This window comes from Python bivittatus, unplaced genomic scaffold (assembly GCF_059951505.1).
Source record: "Python bivittatus isolate LINGU-HERP-01145 unplaced genomic scaffold, Pbiv_v1 ctg000680_np1212, whole genome shotgun sequence".
In the NCBI taxonomy this organism is placed as follows: domain Eukaryota; kingdom Metazoa; phylum Chordata; class Lepidosauria; order Squamata; family Pythonidae; genus Python; species Python bivittatus.
In genome coordinates, this window is record NW_028277095.1 from 6361918 (window position 1) to 6380666 (window position 18749).

The 18749-nt window shown below is 42.1% G+C and overlaps 1 protein-coding gene across 1 annotated transcript in view; it reads right to left on the minus strand.

The window, feature by feature from the left end:
• Positions 1-18749, minus strand: part of FER1L5 (fer-1 like family member 5) — an 84888-nt gene that overhangs the window by 48094 nt on the left and 18045 nt on the right. Inside the window, exons 8-19 of the mRNA XM_088151904.1 lie at positions 17518-17641; positions 15419-15516; positions 14142-14210; positions 9894-10007; positions 8886-9063; positions 8620-8744; positions 7880-7980; positions 6085-6274; positions 4982-5137; positions 2931-3062; positions 2197-2360; positions 876-990 (exon numbers count right to left, since the gene is read on the minus strand). Coding sequence (XP_088008030.1) covers positions 876-990; positions 2197-2360; positions 2931-3062; positions 4982-5137; positions 6085-6274; positions 7880-7980; positions 8620-8744; positions 8886-9063; positions 9894-10007; positions 14142-14210; positions 15419-15516; positions 17518-17641 — 1566 coding nt within the window. The remainder of the gene's footprint in view (positions 1-875; positions 991-2196; positions 2361-2930; positions 3063-4981; positions 5138-6084; positions 6275-7879; positions 7981-8619; positions 8745-8885; positions 9064-9893; positions 10008-14141; positions 14211-15418; positions 15517-17517; positions 17642-18749) is intronic.

Genomic DNA, 18749 nt, shown 5'->3' on the forward strand with positions numbered 1-18749 from the left:
TCGGTGGGACGGGGTCTAAAAACACTTGGTTCCTGGGGGAAAGAGGTACAGTAGTTAAGGTTTCCTAACTCTGATTGACAGGAAACAAACTGTGGTGGGAAAATGTAAACCAGAAACCTTCCCCAACAAAAAAGAGGACAGGGGAGGAACAGACCATCCCAGGAGGAATTTAAGATGTGAACAAGGAGACCTGTTGGAGGAGGGAATGTTAGAGGACATGAGGATTCAATGGTTTTGAGTCAGGAGTCATTGGATCAGTTAATAAAGTTCTTCTATGTTATTGTTAAGAGCACATTTTGCAATCTGCCCTTTGTTTCTTCCCCCTTTGATTTTTTTTTTCCTTGAGGGGAGTTGGGGGGAGCAAACACCCTCTAACTTTGCCCTTCATGCTTGGATGGAAATGTCCCAGATGCCATGTTAATTGGGAAACCAAACAGAATGGTGCGGGGCAGGTCCTATGACTAACCTCAGATCAGCCCCATTTTTGAGTGATCTGGGAAGGCCACTCTGGACCACTGAGGAGGGGTGGATAAGGGGCAATACTGAGGAGGGGTGGATAAGGGGCTGACTGTAATATTTTCGGCAGACATAACACTTTCTAATTTTTGGCAGTGGCTGTGCTTGGCTGACCTTGTCTGGGCTCAAAAGCTAAGCAGGATCAAGTTTGGATAGTACTTGGATGGGAGACTTCTAGGATGCCTGATCCTGGGCTAGACTGGGAGATCAAAAACCATCCAAGAAGAAGGAAATGGCATAATGCTGCCAAGAAAACTACATGGATGTGTCGTTGAAGTCATCAGGAAGGAGAAGAGGTGTCCCCACCAACAGTCCTGGCTCACCCTCTTCATTTCTATTTTATGGCCGAAGCCACTCACCGCATTGCTGTAAGGGATTGTGGCTGGTTTCCATCGATGGCCAGGTTGTCGACTCTGGTTCTCGTAAACTTCCTCCAGCACTTCGGAATAGTTGGTCTCTTTGTCCAACAAGAGCCTAGCCAGAAGCATAATGCAACAGAAACTCTGGGCTGCTATCTACAGTAGGTGGGACATCCCCAGAGCTTGTCAAAAACATCAAGATGGCAATCATGACCATGCAGTTGAAGCCCACCCATTTGTTAAGTGTGTACCATGTGCAATGCATGTTAAAAGGGACAGAACTTCAGTTACATGGTCACAGCTGTCATCGTGATGTTTTCGACCTCCTCCTCCGGACCACCCTGATAGTGGGGATGGACAAATCCTTGTTTCTCTCACCTTCTTCCCTTTGAAAATATATTAAGCTTATTTGTTTTAGCACTTTCTCAGTGTTATGGATAGGTCACATTTGGTTTGCTAAGATTAAGAACTTTTTTCTAAGTTTGCATTAACATTTTATGCATTTTGATCACACGAATGTGCATTTTTGTTGGTCATTTGTACATGGTTTTTCCAAACATTTTTCCCTAACAATTTTTGATAGGGATTTTTGATTGTTTTCAGGTTTCTTCTTCTTCTTCTTCTTCTTCTTCTTCTTCTTCTTCTTCTTCTTCTTCTTCTTCTTCTTCTTCTTCTTCTTCTTCTTCTTCTTCTTCTTCTTCTTCTTCTTCTTCTCCTCCTCCTCCTCCTCCTCCTCCTCCTCCTCCTCCTCCTCCTCCTCCTCCTCCTCCTCCTCCTCTTTCCCTTTCCCTTTCCCTTTCCTTTCCCTTTCCCTTTCCCTTTCCCTTTCCCCTTCCCCTTCCCCTTCCCCTTCCCCTTCCCCTTCCCCTTCCCCTTCCCCTTCCCCTTCCTCTTACAGATTTCTCATCAATACATATATAGATCACCTACCAACAGCTCAGGGCTATATACCTAATGCCTTGACCTTTTTGACTGTACCCTGTGAATACCCCTCTTTAGAGGGCAGGGAAGACCACCACCTTTTGGGCTTTTTTGATGTCTCCTCAAAACAGCTTTCCTAGAATGCATTTTGCCCACCCTTTCCATCTTTTGTCCTACTCTTTGAGAAATCTTGAGTGCATACTGCAGGACTTGTTACTATTCTGCTTTTCATTACTTTGATGGCTTGTAATTTTTTGAGCATCTCTTCAAATTCTCTTGCTCTCCACATTTTGGGTTTTACTGTAGGCAGGTGTTGAGACCTTGTGAACCAAGGGTGTGTGTGTGTGTGTGTGTGTGTTAAAGACAAAGAAGTAGATAATTATTAAGCCCATCAGCTCACCTCCTTTGGGGATCTACAGCCCATTCGCCGTCCCATTTCCAACCTGTGGGTAGCTGGAACTTGTCTTTGGGGAGGCTGACCTTTCCGGTCACATCTGAAAAGTTGGGGTGCGGCATCAGGTCCATGGTTCCCCATATTCCGTGTGTCTTCTTTTGGTTTTCATACTGAAAACACCAGAACACAAACCCTCACTGTGGTGCTTTGTGGCTTGTTCCTTCCCATCTCCAGGTCCCTTCCCTTAAATGTTGCCATGTGGAAGGACCTAAGAAGCATGACTTCCCCATGGTTTCCCTGGCTTTTTGGAACAGACCCCCCCCCGAGATTTGGAGGGCCCCTACCCTCTTACGTAGGACGGAAGTGAGTCCAACAAAGGTAAAGTTGGTAGGATACTGTGGCGCTGAGATGTCTTTTGTGGGGTTTTGTGGGCTTATATTTATTTTTTTGTCTTTATGGAATGCTGTTTTGAGATAACTAGGACTATCATGGATAAAATAGGTGGCCCTATAAGTTTTTAAAAAAGAAACAAAGAAACAAAACTTCCTCCAAGGAGAAATATACACAAGCGCATCTCTATCCCCCAAAGGTTCCATCTTAACTGTAGGAGAATGGAGAAGATTCTGGTAGACAAAGCCATGTTTTCAATGAACCTGGTAGCTCACCAGAGATTTTAATGCAGTCCCCACCAGCTAAGAGTTACCTGGGCTTTTCCCCTGAATTCTCCTGCCTCCTCTCACCGTTTCGGCATAGACGGCGATCCTCCCTTCACAGCATTTCATGAAGTCTGCGCTGTCAGTCATCCGCCCCATCCACATTCGAACCCGGAGCATGGCGGGGATGGAGTTGTCATTCCCTTTGCTTTGCACATCCTGGGAGGTGGGTGGGTGAGAACAGAAACATTATGCGCATCACATTCCTTTTATTATTAGGACTGCAAATGACTTGAGAGCTGCTTCCAGGCGGAAGTATGTTGCTTTTCATTGCTTCTACAAAACCCAGGATGTGTTGGATCCTTGATATTTTCAAGATAGCCGAAGAACTTGAATGATGTGAAAGCTCTGAACTGAGAACTGCTAATGCAATGTCATTGTTGTTGTTGTTAGCTTTTAAGTCAGTGTGGACTCCTGACAACTGCCTGGAGAAGTCCCTGGAGTCTTCTTGGCAACATTTTTGGAAGTGGTTTGCCCTGGCCTCCTTCTTCCTGGGGTTGAGAGAAAGAGACTGGCCCAAGGTCACCCAGCTGGCCTTGTGCCTAAGGTGGGACTAGAGCTCACGGTCTCCCTGTTCTTGGTCCAGCACCTTCACCACTAGATCAGACTGACTCTCACACTGACTTTGAGTCATACTTGACTCCTGGTGACCTACATGGACATGTCTCTGCAGTTTTCTAGGCAGCATTTTTTGAAATGATTTGCCCTGTAAATACAGATGAAGCTTTGCTCGCTCATCCGCTGCTCACCTCCTGCTGTGCGGCCTGGTTCCTAACAGGCCACGGACCGGTACCGGTCCACGGCCGAAGGGTTGGGGACCCCTCTTCTAGATCACACTATTTCTGCTACATAAATTATGGTGGATTAAAAGATCTCCCAATTCATCTAGAGGCATAGCTTTAAAAAACAGGTGAATCCCGGCCCAGGCAGCTGTTGTAAAAGAATATAGAGATGACCTTGGAATGCAGGCGTTGTTAATGGAGGTAAAATGGCCAGTCAGTCCTGGGAAAGCAGAAAGCATGAGGAAGAAATTCAAAATAACCTTGTCTTGATTCTCTTGAGTATAAGAAGGGGCAGCAGGAAACATTAGCAGACTTTCAATTTTCTATTATTATACCCTACAGCAGTAGAGACCTAGTAGTCCTTGGGGTGTCTGTTTCCTAACCTGGACTACCTCAGAGGGCCGATAGCTGTAAAAGACTTACACAGTTAGGGAGACACCTTTGAAATATGACACTTCACTGCTTAGTTGGCTTTACTTGAACCATCCCTATCTTGTGGTATCAAATTTGGCTTGGATTTGGTGTGATCAATTTTCAGAGCAGACCCAATGAGAATGTAAGTGCGGCACCCACATATATCATCTGTTCAATCAAATCCCTATTCCATTGTATATGTCAAGCAGGCCAGTCGCACAGATTGCTGTCCTTCCCTGAGGATAAAGTCCTGGACCAACCCATATAAAATTTTCTTCCTTGGTAGAACTGCCTTGAACAGAATGGGAGCTGGCATGGGAAGGGGTGAGCTCTCCTTCACTGGAGGCTTTCCAACAAAGCCTTCATGGTCATCTGTGAGAGATGCTGTAGTGCAGTGTTTTTCAACTCTGACAACTTTAAGATGGGTGGGCTTCAACTCCCAGAATTCCCCAGCCAGCATGGCCACTGCTGAGAATTTTGGGAATTAAAGTCCACTCATTTAGAACAGTGTTTCTCAGCCTTGGCAACTTTAAGATGTGTGGCCTTTAAGATGTGTGGCCTTTATGTTGTGTGGACACAACTTTAAGATGTGCGGACTTTAAGATGTGTGGACTTCAACTTCCAGAATTCTGGGAGTTGAAATCCACAGTGCTGGCTGGGGAATTCCAGGAGTTGAAGTCCACACATCTTAAAGTTGCCAAGGTTGAGAAACACTGCTCTAGTGGATCCTGCTAGATGATCTTTAAGACCCCTTCCATCTTCATGGTTCTATAATTCTAGGAAACATGGAGGGGTCTTTTGAGAACTAGAAACCCTGATAGTTTAATTCCTTTGTTTAGTGCAGCAAAAATGACCAGAACCCAGCTAAATGCTTCTTGTTACCTGTAGGAAGATGGTATGCGTTTTGCCACACAGCCTGCCTTTGGCATAGGGGCCAGCTTTGGAGAACATGATTGACTGGGACTTCACCCGGGCATAGGCAACCCGCTTTTCATCCCACAGCATCCAGATCACCACATCTGGGATGCTTATCTGAGCCTGAAGAGAAGAGAAGAGAAGAGAAGAGAAGAGAAGAGAAGAGAAGAGAAGAGAAGAGAAGAGAAGAGAAGAGAAGAGAGGCAACTATTCTTTCCTGATCTCATACATGCATTCCTTTATAATCCTGCTGTTTTCTGGTGTGCTGAGATGAAGCATGAGTGGACTTGGGGAAGGCTGCTCTATTTTATAGCCAACTTTCAGAGACAACATTCCCATCCATCTCTCCTTTCATGCCATGACGATGAAGCAGGCAGTCACATCATCAGGCAAGTTCTACCCTTGCACTGTGACTTTGCAACACTATCCCCAAAAGTGATGCTTTTTGTCATTCTGATTAAAGCACTGAGAGCCTGAGGATGACACTGCTAACACCTGGTATCTCCTGGGAATGGTCTCAGAGACAGATGGAGCATGAACACACCACTTGTGCTCATCCTGTCCTTTGTCCTTTCGTGAGAAGGGGCAACTGCTTCCCCTTCCCTGTGTGAGAGTTAGCTCTCACAGTGTCACTGAAAAGCAACATGACCATTGCCAAAATAAGGGACAGATGGAAAATGGCCTTCCCATGCAAAAGAGGGGGGCATCCTTTGTTACATAGGATGGGACCAGGAGAGAGGCGCAAAAACGTTGGAATATTGTTCATCTGTATAGGCCTTGCTCTTGAAGCACTGCAGTTTAGAATCATTTGGTCCTGGTGCCCTAATCTTCCTTCAAAACTAATCAAGAGTTTTTGAATTGGGTGAGTTGCATCATCTGATCCCCTACTCCAGCTTTCAGCTGAGCTCTGGGCACATCTGAGGTCAGCTTGTGGAGAGGACAAATTGAGGAAAGGCATTTTGGAGTTAAAGAACTTTAAAGGTAGAAGACATCTTCATGGAGCAGACCTCATTGTCCTGACAGTCCAGCCCCCTCCATCCTCCCCCTGCAGAAGCTGCCACAGGAAGTACCTCAGATGTAATTGAGGCAAGCTGATTCAGCCAACCCTCTGCTTTAGGGATGAGTTTCTGCAAGGGGGTCTTCCAGCTGGTTTTCTCTGCAGCCTTGCTGATTTGCTGGAGCACCCGGACACGCAGTTTCCACAGCTGTTGATCCAGGACAGTCACAGCTTTCTGGTTGTTCAAGCCAGGTAGGGGCTTCCTGAAGATGGAGCAAGGGGAAGAAGAGTCAGAGAAAGATGGTGGCTCAGGAGATTGATGTCCCGTGGATTCCAGCCATAGAACCAAATTTGTAGGTGGGTACAGACAGGTGATGCTTTTCTAGCTTTGGGGTTGTTTAAGAAGATGTTCTCCACCAGCCCTCTTTCACCAATGGATCATCTCTTCCCACTGCTACTTCTTTGCTTGACTCTTTCCTCTGGGTCATGTTTGCATGAAACCCAGGTTAGTTCTAGGCCAAGAAATGTGCCTGCATTGTTTCCTAGCCGTTCTTATTCATTTGAATGTATTTTCCAAACGTCTTTCAAAAGAGAAGAGAATTTTCAGTTAAAGTCTCAGGGGTGGGATGTATTGCTTTTTTTGCATATTTGGTCACTCTTTAGGAGAAGGGTATCATGTATCTTAAGAAACATTTCCTTGAATTTGTTTATGGAAGGGATAATAAAGAATAAATACAGTACCTAAAACTTGAGGCCACCCTGAGAAATGAATTAGTTTGCTAATTCAAAGTCTTTTTTAAAAAAGCGTTTGGCTTTTGCATAACAACTCACTGAAGATATTTCCTCCGGTTAAGTCATGGTTAGCTCTCTGAAGATTTGTTGAATAAGCTAGACTTGATTGGATTAGAACAACAGGCTAAACTATAAATGATGGCTTACAAATCATAATGACTGGGTCCATACTGTCAGATTCAGCCGGCGTGGCACGGCTAGGGACTTGCCCAGTGGCGCTTAGTCAGTTTCACCACCCGAGTGCCAGCGGAGAAAAAGGGGAAGTGAGAAACCGTGAACTGATTAATGGGCCAGCTGGCGCCGCTTAACTAAACCACAAGCGGAAACTTTGTGTCAATGCCAATTTGCCTTGGGCACTGCAGACAAAGGGGAGAGCAGCGGCTCGGAACAACAAAACAATCAGCGCGTGATTGAGAACTCCCGGTTTTGCGCGCAACAGGAAGACCCAACGAAGACAACAACCACACCATCGATAAGAAGCAATCAAGAACACAAAAGAACTGGACTGAATCTGCCATTTGAGTGAAGGGGGGGATTACTGTGGGTAATCTGTATCCAAGCAACAGGGGCTAAGCGCAGGAACTGGGGGACTATAAATGGTACTGTAAGATGTGCCAAGCCAATCCTGGCTTTGTCTGTACTTACTTATGTTACGCTTGAGTAAACTTCTTTGCTGAACACACGTGTCATGAGAGTTTCTCTGAGATGAACAGGGTAAACCTTACACATATTATATGCTAAGCCAAGCCAAAGAAACCAACTTTTAGCTTTGCATAATGTGTAAATGATTTCACTGACTAATTGCTAGAAAATGGCTGGTGGTTGCATTCTGGGAAATCTGAATTTGCTTCTTACGTGAACAAGACACCTGATTAGAAGAAAAACTAGGGCTGAAACCTGTCGTTTGTTGTTGTGGGAACTGACTTGAAACATTCACACTACTGCCTGAAAAGAAACTGATGCTGCAAAACTGCACTCCTTAAAGTAGAAGAACACAGATCAGTTTCTGCTTGGTCATATTCTCCCCAGGAACCACATTCCTGTTAGATGTCTCCTTTGCTGCTACGAAAGCTTACTTGCAGTCTTCAACCAACTCTTTCTGGAGCTTCTTCCAAACAATACCCACAAGTGGGTCATGGGGCAGGCTGATGGTTTTAAGAGTATCCAGATTCTTTTTCTGTTGGGGAAGAAGAACGAGTCATTCTTGTCATCCATGTCTCTTCAAGTGAAATGAGCTTTGGCTACTGAGGGCAAAAAGGTAAAGATGACCTGAGTTCTCAAATAGTCTCTTTGCTTGTTTCCAGCCTTTGTAGTTAGGAGCAATCCTTGTGTTTGCAGGGAGGTGTCAAGATGGCAGTTGTTACCACACAGTTGAAGCACAGTACAAGTTAAAAAAAGGGGGAGGGGCTTCAATTGCAGTTGTACTGCCATTTGGACTTTGATCCCCCATCCTGTGGACATACCTGAAATCTAATAAAATATCTTTAGAACTGGTAGAACTTCTATTAAGAAGTAGAGCATAGAATGCAAGTTGCTGTAGAAAGGACATCTATGATTCTATGGTCAATCTTGTAAGTAATGGGTGGGGATGTTAATCACCACCAGTCATAGTCTACTGCTTGGACTAAGTGTGGCTGAAGACCTGTTTGGCTCTGGTGCTGTCAAGGCTATTTCCTTCACCCAACTTATGAATTTATCTGACCAGCCACAAGACACCGATATGGACAACAGATTCCTCTCACATCAGCGACACTCTATCACACTTTGCTCAGGGGATTTGGGTATAATGAGTCGTTCCCTTCTTTTTCAAACTTACCAGCCTCCCATGAATGAACTGGAGGGTATTTGTGCAGGCAATACGGTAGCCAACATCCTCCCAGAATGAGGTGATGGTCACCATGGGTTTAGTGTCATACCACGGTAGGTAATAGTAGTAGTCCCCTGCAACAGAAGCAATCTGGCTTTGTATGGGGTTCACTGTGGGGCTAATGAAGATCAAATCAGATCACTGGTCCTTCTTATTTAGTACTGAAGACTTTGATTTCTCACCACACACTATTTGTTCTGCCCTCTCTTGCTTACCGTCATAGACAGCATGGCTGTACTGAGTGGTGGAGGCAAATGGTTTGCATGTCTCATCAAATTTGTTCCCATAGTTCCCTAGGCTGACCTCAAACTGGATCTGCTCCATAATATCATCCAACATGGTAGCCGAGTAAAAGACAACGCACAGACCGTATCGGAACTGGGGCAAGAAATGCTGGCAAAGCAAAGAATTGGCATGGGTTATATGAGAAAGGTGTGAGTTAGCCAAGATCTCCCACTTCCAGCTTCTTACTTACCTGGTTACTTTATTTATTTATTTACAGGGTTTATAAGCTGACCAAGCGGTGTATGGTTCCCTCTTCATTCACTCAGATTAAAGCAAACCATTAACATATACAGTGAAACTATAACAATCTAGCAAATTCATAGGGAAAAAAGAAAGAAAGAAAGAAAAAACCCAGGAATTTTTGTTATGTTATGTTTTGCCCATTTTCACCTTAATGGACTTGGTATTTCAGAGAATGATGTAAAGATAAATACTGCCCACCTAAGACTCCAGAAAGGAGTATGTCTTCAGGGAAGTTCAAAAGTATACTATAAAAACTCTTAAATATGTTCAGCAACTACTAAGCCAATAGAACTGGGCATATAACATTTTTAATAAAGAATATCACATTTGTACTAAAGAAGGAGCTGAAAGGTGTGTAAGAATGGCATATTTGTCATTGTAGAGGTCTCTGGCTTCTGCAGCCTCCCTGGCTTCCTACACTTCCTTTAGTTCTCATTAGGGCTTTTCCTGGTTGGGATCTATGGGTAGCCACGAAGGCTGTAGAAGGATGGAAATGTAACCAACAGCAACAGCCATCCAATGATCAACACATCTCAAAAATATCATGAAGAGCAATTTGAAGGAAGTTCATAAATACACTGAAAATAAGATTGAAAAACAGAAATAACAGCTTCTGAAAAAGTCCATGACATATTCCAGCCCAAGGAAACATTTTCCTGAAAAATAATTGTAGGCCCATTTCATTTCCTGGTTACCTGCATCTTTTTAACAGTTCCTTCAGGGATGTCATCGATTTTAAGAATTGGGATTGCCTCCATGACCGTCCGCAGCTCCACAAGAGCTCTTCCCTGATATGTGGTCCCTTCCTCCTGGAAAAATATATGAAGGGATGGTATCCATGAAATAAACAGCAGAAGATCTCAACAGGCAGAATAATAAAGAGGCATTTTAAAAAGATCTCAAGAATGTTTTCATACTTTCTTGATCTCGGTCTTGTATTGGGCAGGTTGATAAATGTGTGGAAATCCAGTCTTGGCCATGCAGTCAAGAAGTATGGTTTCAGCCCAACATGGGTTGATTCAGTTGAAGGATGGGACTTGGAAGCCACAAAATGCACCACACTGGAAGGTGGCTTGCAATCCTGAGAATAGGGTTAGGGTTTTTTTTAAACCACAATTTTAGTTCCTTATGATTAGGAAAGGCTGAAGCATAAGAGATCAAACCAAGAAATCAACTTCACAGGAAGGGTAAAGCCACTTTTATTGAGATTTGGCTGTAATAACAGAAACTTGCAAGTCTGAATGTGCTGCACCTCTTTCCTCTTCTTATACTCTAGTGAATCATGGAGGTGTCTGCCTGATCCACTTCTGAATGCTATCTGGACGTTCTAGACTTAAAAAATGTTTTACCTCTTGTTGCCTTAGCAATAGAGCTTACATATCTCTGTCAAGACCATCTTCCTTCTTTCCTACAGTGTGTGTGTGTGTGTGTGTGTGTGTGTCAAAATCCTCCCAGATGGGATAACAGACCAACTTTTGGGAGTTCAGGGATTTAAAGGGTTTTTTTTGGGGGGGGGGGTTGCTTTCAAACTTCTGCTAGGCTTGACGCACCTATTTTGCTCCTTAAAATCCTTAACCCTCAAAGTGCAAAAAAAGGTGCATAAATTTCAGGTTTATGCTGCAGTTGGTCTATCCATTAAATATTTAAAAGACCACTAAGCCTAAGAACAGAAAGGCAAGACTGACCTCTTCCCACATGTATACGCCATAGTTCTTCAAGTCTGTTTAGATTTGCAGCCTCTGTGTCTTGTAGGACAAATGGACAATCAACCTTTTACCTCCCCTCAGAAGACTTTGCGAGGTCAATGGGACATATTTACCGCCTCAGTCCTGTGTTTCCGAAGATAGTCAGCTGAATTCAGAAACTCTTTTGGGCTTCCGTAGAATGTCAGAAAGCTTGGGCCAAAACATGGTAAGAAGCCTGGGGTATCTTCTGAAATCAAGAAGAGTTTAAGAGAAAAAAGAACCTGGCTGATGAATTCAGGACTTCCCGTGGCTCATTTCCTGAAAAGCCTCCATCCAAGTCCCAAATCCCACTGAAGTGATCAGTTTTAATGCAAAGAGAAAAGGTGTCAGAAAGAGAATGAGGGAGAAGAACAGAGGGGTAACAAAAATGGAAGCTTGACAGAAGTAGAAACTAAAGTGTCTGTCTGCTTGTTTCTGTTCCGCCTGGCATAGGGCCTCCAAAAAATTGGTTCTGAGGGAATTTGGCTCTTGACAAAAAGAAGGTTGCCTATCTCACAATAAATTTGGGCATGTGATGTGAGCTAGAAAAAACATATTTGGTAAGAGTGGGGGAAGTAGGAGAAGGCAAAGACAGTGGAGAAGGTAGATAGTTGAGATCAAAGACATCATGGGAATATCATTGGAAGGGCTATGGGTTATTACCAAAGATGGGTGATGATGGTACACATTTGTCCATATAGCCCCCAGGAATGGAACATGATGACAACTGAATAACTAAATTTGAGATAAGACAAGATGGGTGGTTGGTGTGCATAGACTTTCAAAGGGGTAGTCAAAGCTTTTTTGAAAGCATTCCTTGAAAGAACTTCAATGAAACAAAGGGTGCCCCTACTGAAAAGTTTAAGTGAGGCTGAAAAAAATACAGAGAAGGGAAAACAAGAGAAGAACAAAGACATCCTTCTTCAAACTGGAGGTACCCAAATGTGTGGACTTCAACTCCCAGAATTCCTCAGATGGCATATCGATTGCTGAGAATTCAGAGAACAGAAGTCCAGGTATTTGAAGGGTCCTGGGTCAAGTAAGGGTTGCTTGAGTAAGCAAACACATTTCCAGTTTGCAGCTGAAATGGTCCATGGTGAGGTTAGATGTGTGTGTGGAAGGCAAATGCCACACTCATGATGCTGGTACCATCAGCAGAAACCCTCTCCAAAAGTTAAGGATTGTGTAAGCTTGGATGGAAACAGGTGCTTCCTTAGAGAAAGAGCTCAGCACCAGATTAGGGACTTTAAAATCAGCAGGAACATCTTGAAAGTGGCCCAGTGGCTGATTAGCAGCTGAAGTGGAGCCTTCAACAAAGTTAGCTGCATGTCTGGGTAAGAGGCTCCACCAATGATATTGTTGTGTTCATGGGAGGCAAGTGACATCATGTGCATCATGATATCATCAAGCAGATGACATAAATGTGCAATTGATGTCATCACGCAATTGATCCCATCAGGGCTTGTACTAGACACCTATGACCATGAGGTTCTGCACCTTTTGCAGCCTCTGAACCATTCTCAAGGGGGGTGGGGGCTACAGAGAGTAGGAATAAGCATCTTCTTACTTTTTGTTTCAGCCCTTGTGCAAGAGATCTGGGAAAGGCTGATGAATACCGTGCCCAAAACAGTGCCTTCTCCTTCTTCTGCCCTAGGAAAAAGAAGGGGTGTAATGGGACCTCCACCTACAGAAATACTGGGAGCTTGCCAATGTTTAATTTTTAAAATCCCCTGTAGAAACACCCTTTTTGATGGGATGGGAGTTAGAATAAAGTCCTTCAGAACTTATTCTTTAAAAATAATCTTATATGTATATAAAAAGGAAGGACTGCCTTTCAGTTACAGAGAGTAATTGACTGTATCTCCCCTTTTGGTGATCATACCACCATCTTGTGGTCCTCTTTTGCAAGATAGTGGTTAAAAGTTATTTAAACTTTCACTTCAAATGTGCAATGGAACTCCAACATCCCTTTTCACAATTAAAATAAAATGAAATAAAGCTTCATCATGAAGAACTGGTTTGGGGAACAGCAGGCAGAGAAGTAACGAGAATATATTTATTGATTGTTTTGATTTGATTTGGAGGACGTCTGACTCCAGAACGACTCTGGGCCGCTTACAATACAAAACCGAAAAACAATAAAAAGAATCTAAAGAATCTTTTTTTCTATTCCTGCTGTTTCCAAGAAGCAACACATTTGCCTAAACATTTGCAAAAACTACACCTGTGGGTTGTGATACACCATGTTTGAATAGTACCAGGATCCACTTTACCTAAATGCCCTGTTTTCTCAGTTGGGGCAAATGGTGAAGATCTTATATTGTACTGGAGAAATTAAAGAAATCACTGGCACTCACCCATCTATAATAGTAAGTTTAATGAGATCACAGATAGAAGGCAGCTGCAGTGGAAATACAAAAGGAAAAAAAATTAAGATTCTTGAATTGATTTGATTCTTGGTGACTGCATCACAGGGGATTTAACAACAGTACATGGAAATGTTTGCCATAGCCACCTTCTATGATGTTTAATAACATTTTCTGCATCCCTCACAAGGGAAATCTTAATGTGTATGCAAGAGAGAATTCCCATACTTTCACATGTCTAAACCCCAGAAGAGAATGGAAAACGGAAAGGTTGCAAAAGGCACGATTAGTTGGTTTAAGATGTGGATTTATCTGATCTGTTATGATCAATCATGTTACAGAGTGAGGGGCATTTCCCTGAGTTCTTCTATGGCTCAAAAAAAAAAAAAAAGAGCTTTTAGGTATATTTAAATCTTTCTGAAGTCCTGGGATCTCTGGTACCCTTAAACTTCCTAAGGGCCCTGAGGTCTCAGGGCCAAGCATTATGTATCAATGCCCTATGGGTCCTTGAATGCTATATAACAGTATCCCTATGTTTTGGGAATTCTTTGGTCGTCCACTAGGAACATCACAATGTCCTGAATTACAGAACTAGGGAAAAATATATGACCTATTTTTGGAGGTCTGGGAAAACAAATGTATTTGGTCTGTTTCCAGACTGAACCAAGAAAGAATTTGGATATCTGAATACAAATAGTTGCTGCTTTTATTCTCAAGCCAATGTTACATTTGTATAGGACGCAGTAAATAGAGCAATGCAAGATCCCAGTCAGAAAGGAAGGAAATGAGTGGGTGTCCTCCTGCTTATCAATAAATTTAGCCTGCACTCAAAGACAGTCCAGTCCCAGCTCACCTGCAGGGGAAAAGAGAGCATCTGGTTCCACACAGGGTTGGTGTCTCCAAAGATGACCTTCGTCCTTAGCTGAGCATGATTGAGAAAGAAAGCAGATCAGTCAAGAGCAGGCAGGGCAAAATAATAATCCAGCAGGATGTCCTCCTCACTTCTAATTCTGACATCAAGGACACATGGGCCAGGTTTGTATATTTTGACTCATCTGTGATGATCAAAGGTCATCTCCAGATGACCAGTTGGGAAACCTTTGGGAAGTGAAAGGGAATGGTTCTCTTGTTAAGCTGTCAATAGGGCACAGATGGTAAACATAGATGTCCAATGTGTAAATATATGCAGGCAAGGAGTATAAAATTTCTGGAGGTCTGGTTGGCTTCCTTGACTCATATGCAGAACTGATATATTTCTTATGCACCCATCTGGGCTTGCTGTTTGGTAAAGAACTGGAGCAATGCTATTTGATAATCATCTTTGAGCTTAATTCGTTTTTAATATGAATGTGTTGTTAGGATTGACCATCTATTTTGAAAGCATTTAACATAAATGACACAGGGTGGGAGGACTGGGTTCATCACAGTAAGCCCTGGTTTGTTTTAATGATGGGTTATTGACTAAGCCATGGTGGCCTGGTTCATACATCATTCTGTCATAAACCAGGCTTTCAAGCCACGATAGTTGAATTTACTCATTGTATGAAGGAGTGCTCAAGTCCAAGAAAATACATTGTAGGTTCCTGGAATATGCTAAGCCAGAGATAGGATTTATACTTCAGATATTGTGGCTTGAATCACAGAGAAAGAGATTTATTTAATTTTTATTTGTAAACAGAAAACACTGGTGGGAATCAAGGGTCATTTGCAACTGTGGCAAGCCAGAGAGTATACATAAAGCCAGGAGCATCAGTAGTGTGTGTGTGTGTATGTAAAAAAAATACGTGCATTGTGTGATTGATGCATATAAAAAGGGTTTGGGGCTTCAATCATGCAGGCCCTCTGATTTTACTGTATTTTTTTAGTCTCCTGTGGACACCCCTGCATATGGCTTATTGTGACTGTTGTGCAAATTTCAGCTCTTTTTTTTTTTGGTTTAGTGTTACTGTACATTTGGATTTGGTCTTATTTGCCTCTGTGGCCTAGTGATTTTCTGTAGTTGTGTGTGTGTGTGTGTTTTTAACATGTCATTAACTTGCTGTGCTGCTGACTAATAGCACACGGTTGACTCTTAAAAATAATAATAATTATTCCAAGAAAAATAGACCATCAGATCTGCCTTTCACCCACCACTCTTCCTGCGAAGTTAACTTCCAGAGAAGGATCCACAGATATGTAGAGAGGATCCTCAGGTAATGCTGTGAAATATGTCATTGTGTTGTCCTGTGCTGCAAAGAAGAATGAGCAACAGGCTAATTAGAGAGTAAACCACAGGCCCATTTTGAACATCCCATTTTATTAAGGGGGAGAGAAATTATGAAGTCTGTTAACTCCTTCTTGCATATGGCCTTTTCTGAAATTAAGACTGAACCCTCAAAGTCTGACTTTTCCTAAATCCAACCCTTGTTTTTTCTCTTCTCTTCTCTTCTCTTCTCTTCTCTTCTCTTCTCTTCTCTTCTCTTCTCTTCTCTTCTCTTCTCTTCTCTTCTCTTCTCTTCTCATCTCATTATCTCATCTCATCTCATCTCATCTCATCTCATCTCATCTCATCTCATCTCATCTCATCTCATCTCAAATCTTCTCTTTCTTCTCTTCTCTTTCTTATCTTATCTGATCCTATCTTATCAAATCTTATCTTGTCTTATCATTCTTGTTGTTTCAGTCATAAGAGGCAATATGAAGAATCAGGACATCTTGATCTATAAGTTGATTCTGCACCAAAATAGGTGAACAAATACCAGCTGTATGCTGTGGATTATCAAAACATCTGGAGGGCGGCAGTGGACTAACCCAACTGTTTTTATATTCACACAATACCTGGAGGAAAAAATGGGCCTTACTGGTTTTGTTTTTCTCCTTACTTATTTTTGTGTTTTTCTGTTAAAGCTAGTAATTTGGGACAATTGTTATTTTTTTTTCTGGAAGGAGGAATGTTTTAACTCATTGTTTCCCAGGAACTTCCAAATGTATGGACTTCAACTCTTAGAATTCCCAACCACCATGGCCACTGCTGAGAATTTTGGGAATTAAAGTCCACTCATGTAGATCAGCGTTTCTCAACCTTGGCAACTTTAAGATGTATGGACTTCAACTCCCAGAATTCCCCAGCCAGCCATGCTGGCTGGGGAATTCTGGGAGTTGAAGTCCATACATCCTAAAGTTGCCAAGGTTGAGAAATGCTGATCTAGAAGTCCATACATCTTAAAGTTGTCAAGGTTGAGAAACACTGATCTGAGTGCCAAGGCTGAGAAGCACTCTTTTAGGCTAAAAAGGTAGCAGCAGCAGAATTCCCTCCAATTTTATAGAGTTATTTGGAGCAAAACTGCTTTCTGCAATTGGGCAGTGCCCTCCTGATGTTTTGGGTGACCCAATGGTCTTGCTAATTAGTAGGGCAGGATATGAAAGGAGTTGCACTAACTTGCAGGGTTGCGCAAAGCATTCAAAAGGAGTGCTTTGGTAAGGGCATTGGTGCAAGTAAAGGGGGTACCCATCTTGAAATGTTAAAGCAGCTGCATCCTCTGGGAAATTTACACAGCTGCTTCACTGGAGGAGGAGAGCTGTGTTAGTTCATGGTAGTCCAGTTCAGAAGGAATCTGGTAGTATCTTTTCCAACTAATTTTATTAAAAGGCCCAAGCTTTTACTTCATTGGATGCTGAGAGTGGCTTGTTTAATACAGGATTTAAATTGGGATGAGGTGGGAGGGGGAAAGGGAAGAGAGAAGATAAGGTGGCTATGCAGAGGCAGGTTGCATGTGAAATAGATTACAAGTCCCTTAACAATTAACAATTGTAATTGTAAATCCCATTGTTGGGGGAGCAGCTCTGAGACCCACAAAAGAGTTACTGGGTGGCTGTGAGGCCCACCTTGGCTATAGATTCCTCACCCCATTTAGGACATGGATACCAGACTAGAGAAGAACATCTTCATATGATCATCTCACAAAGTTAACTGGCAGAATTGATTTCCCACCCCCTTCAAATGCTTTGGAACCAGCTGTGTTTCCAAGATATTGGGACCTGTGCTCCCCTACAGGAAGCGAAAGTTCTCCAGTCCCCTTTGGCTCTCTGGCCAAATTACTGTATAGTTCCACTGGAACCACATATGGTCTCAAACCCAGTATAGAATTGCCACCCCTTCATTCTTGCACCCACACCCAGATCCCTGCTTTCGGCAGTGCCATTGGTTTCCTCAAAGAACAAAGGGATGACTTGTTGACCTGAGCACCTACTTTGTGGAACATCTTCTGCCCGGTAGATGTATAGCTGGAGGGTGGCTGCGTGTGCAGCTGGCATACCTGCCAACTGTAGGAGGTTGGATTCTAAATCACCCATCTCTGCTGACTGGTCCATATCCTACAGAGAGGAGAGAAGGAATCCATCCAGCTGTAAGCTAATCAGCTAAAACATTGACAGATCTCCTCCCACAAAATGCACTTGCATTTTTTTTTAAATATTTTTTTATTTTTACAACAAACACAAAACATACATGAACAAACAAAAACATAAAAAGGCATAAAAAAAGCATCTTCCATTTTATACCGTGTGTCAACCAGTTACCAACTCGTTGGTGCCCCTTTCATAATCTTAAATTCTCGTTATCATCTATTCAAAATATACTTGTATACTTATCAATTAACAATTATTAATCATTCATAGCTAATCTATAGAATCATTTACTACAAGAAATTTTAACTTTCAATAGGATTAGTAATACATTTTCATCTATCGATTATATGTGTATATATATAATAATTAATATCAAATTTCTATTATAAAATTTCCTAATCCATTACATTACTATATTTTCTCAGTGTCATATAAAATTACTTATCTTCTTACTCTAATTTCAAATCTCAGTTTAACTCATCTCTGCACATTCCATAATTTTCAATAACTTCCTCCTGCATAAGTACTTTTTAATTTTTCCAGTTCTTAAAAGTTACAGTTCTAACCAGTATCAGTTACAATATCAGTTACAGTTCTAACCGGGTTACAGTTCTAACCAGATTCTTCACTACATGTTTCAACAAAAATGTCTCTAGTTTAAAATCTATATGTTACTATATTCAACCATGTATAAATTTTAGTCTAATCTCTTGAAACATTTACAAATACAATTTTTAACTATATATCTCGGATTTATACTTTATTCCAGCGCTTGCATAATTTTGAGTTCACCCTTTTCATTCAATATCCCAAAATATCTAGCTGTTTATTCCTTTTTCTATATTATTGGATAAGAGAAGGCAATAATAAATGTCCTTTCAAACATTCTGCTTTTTGAAGCTTCTGTCAGTTCCATCATTGTTGTATTCCCCTCGTTTTTTCTTTAAACATCTGAAGTAGTTTCTTTCAATATTGTTTTACTTCTTCTTTTTGTGCATTCTCTTAGTACGATTTTCCATTATAATCTTGTATAATCTTTTTCTCACCCTCAGTGCCAAGAACAAGTCTGTCCCTC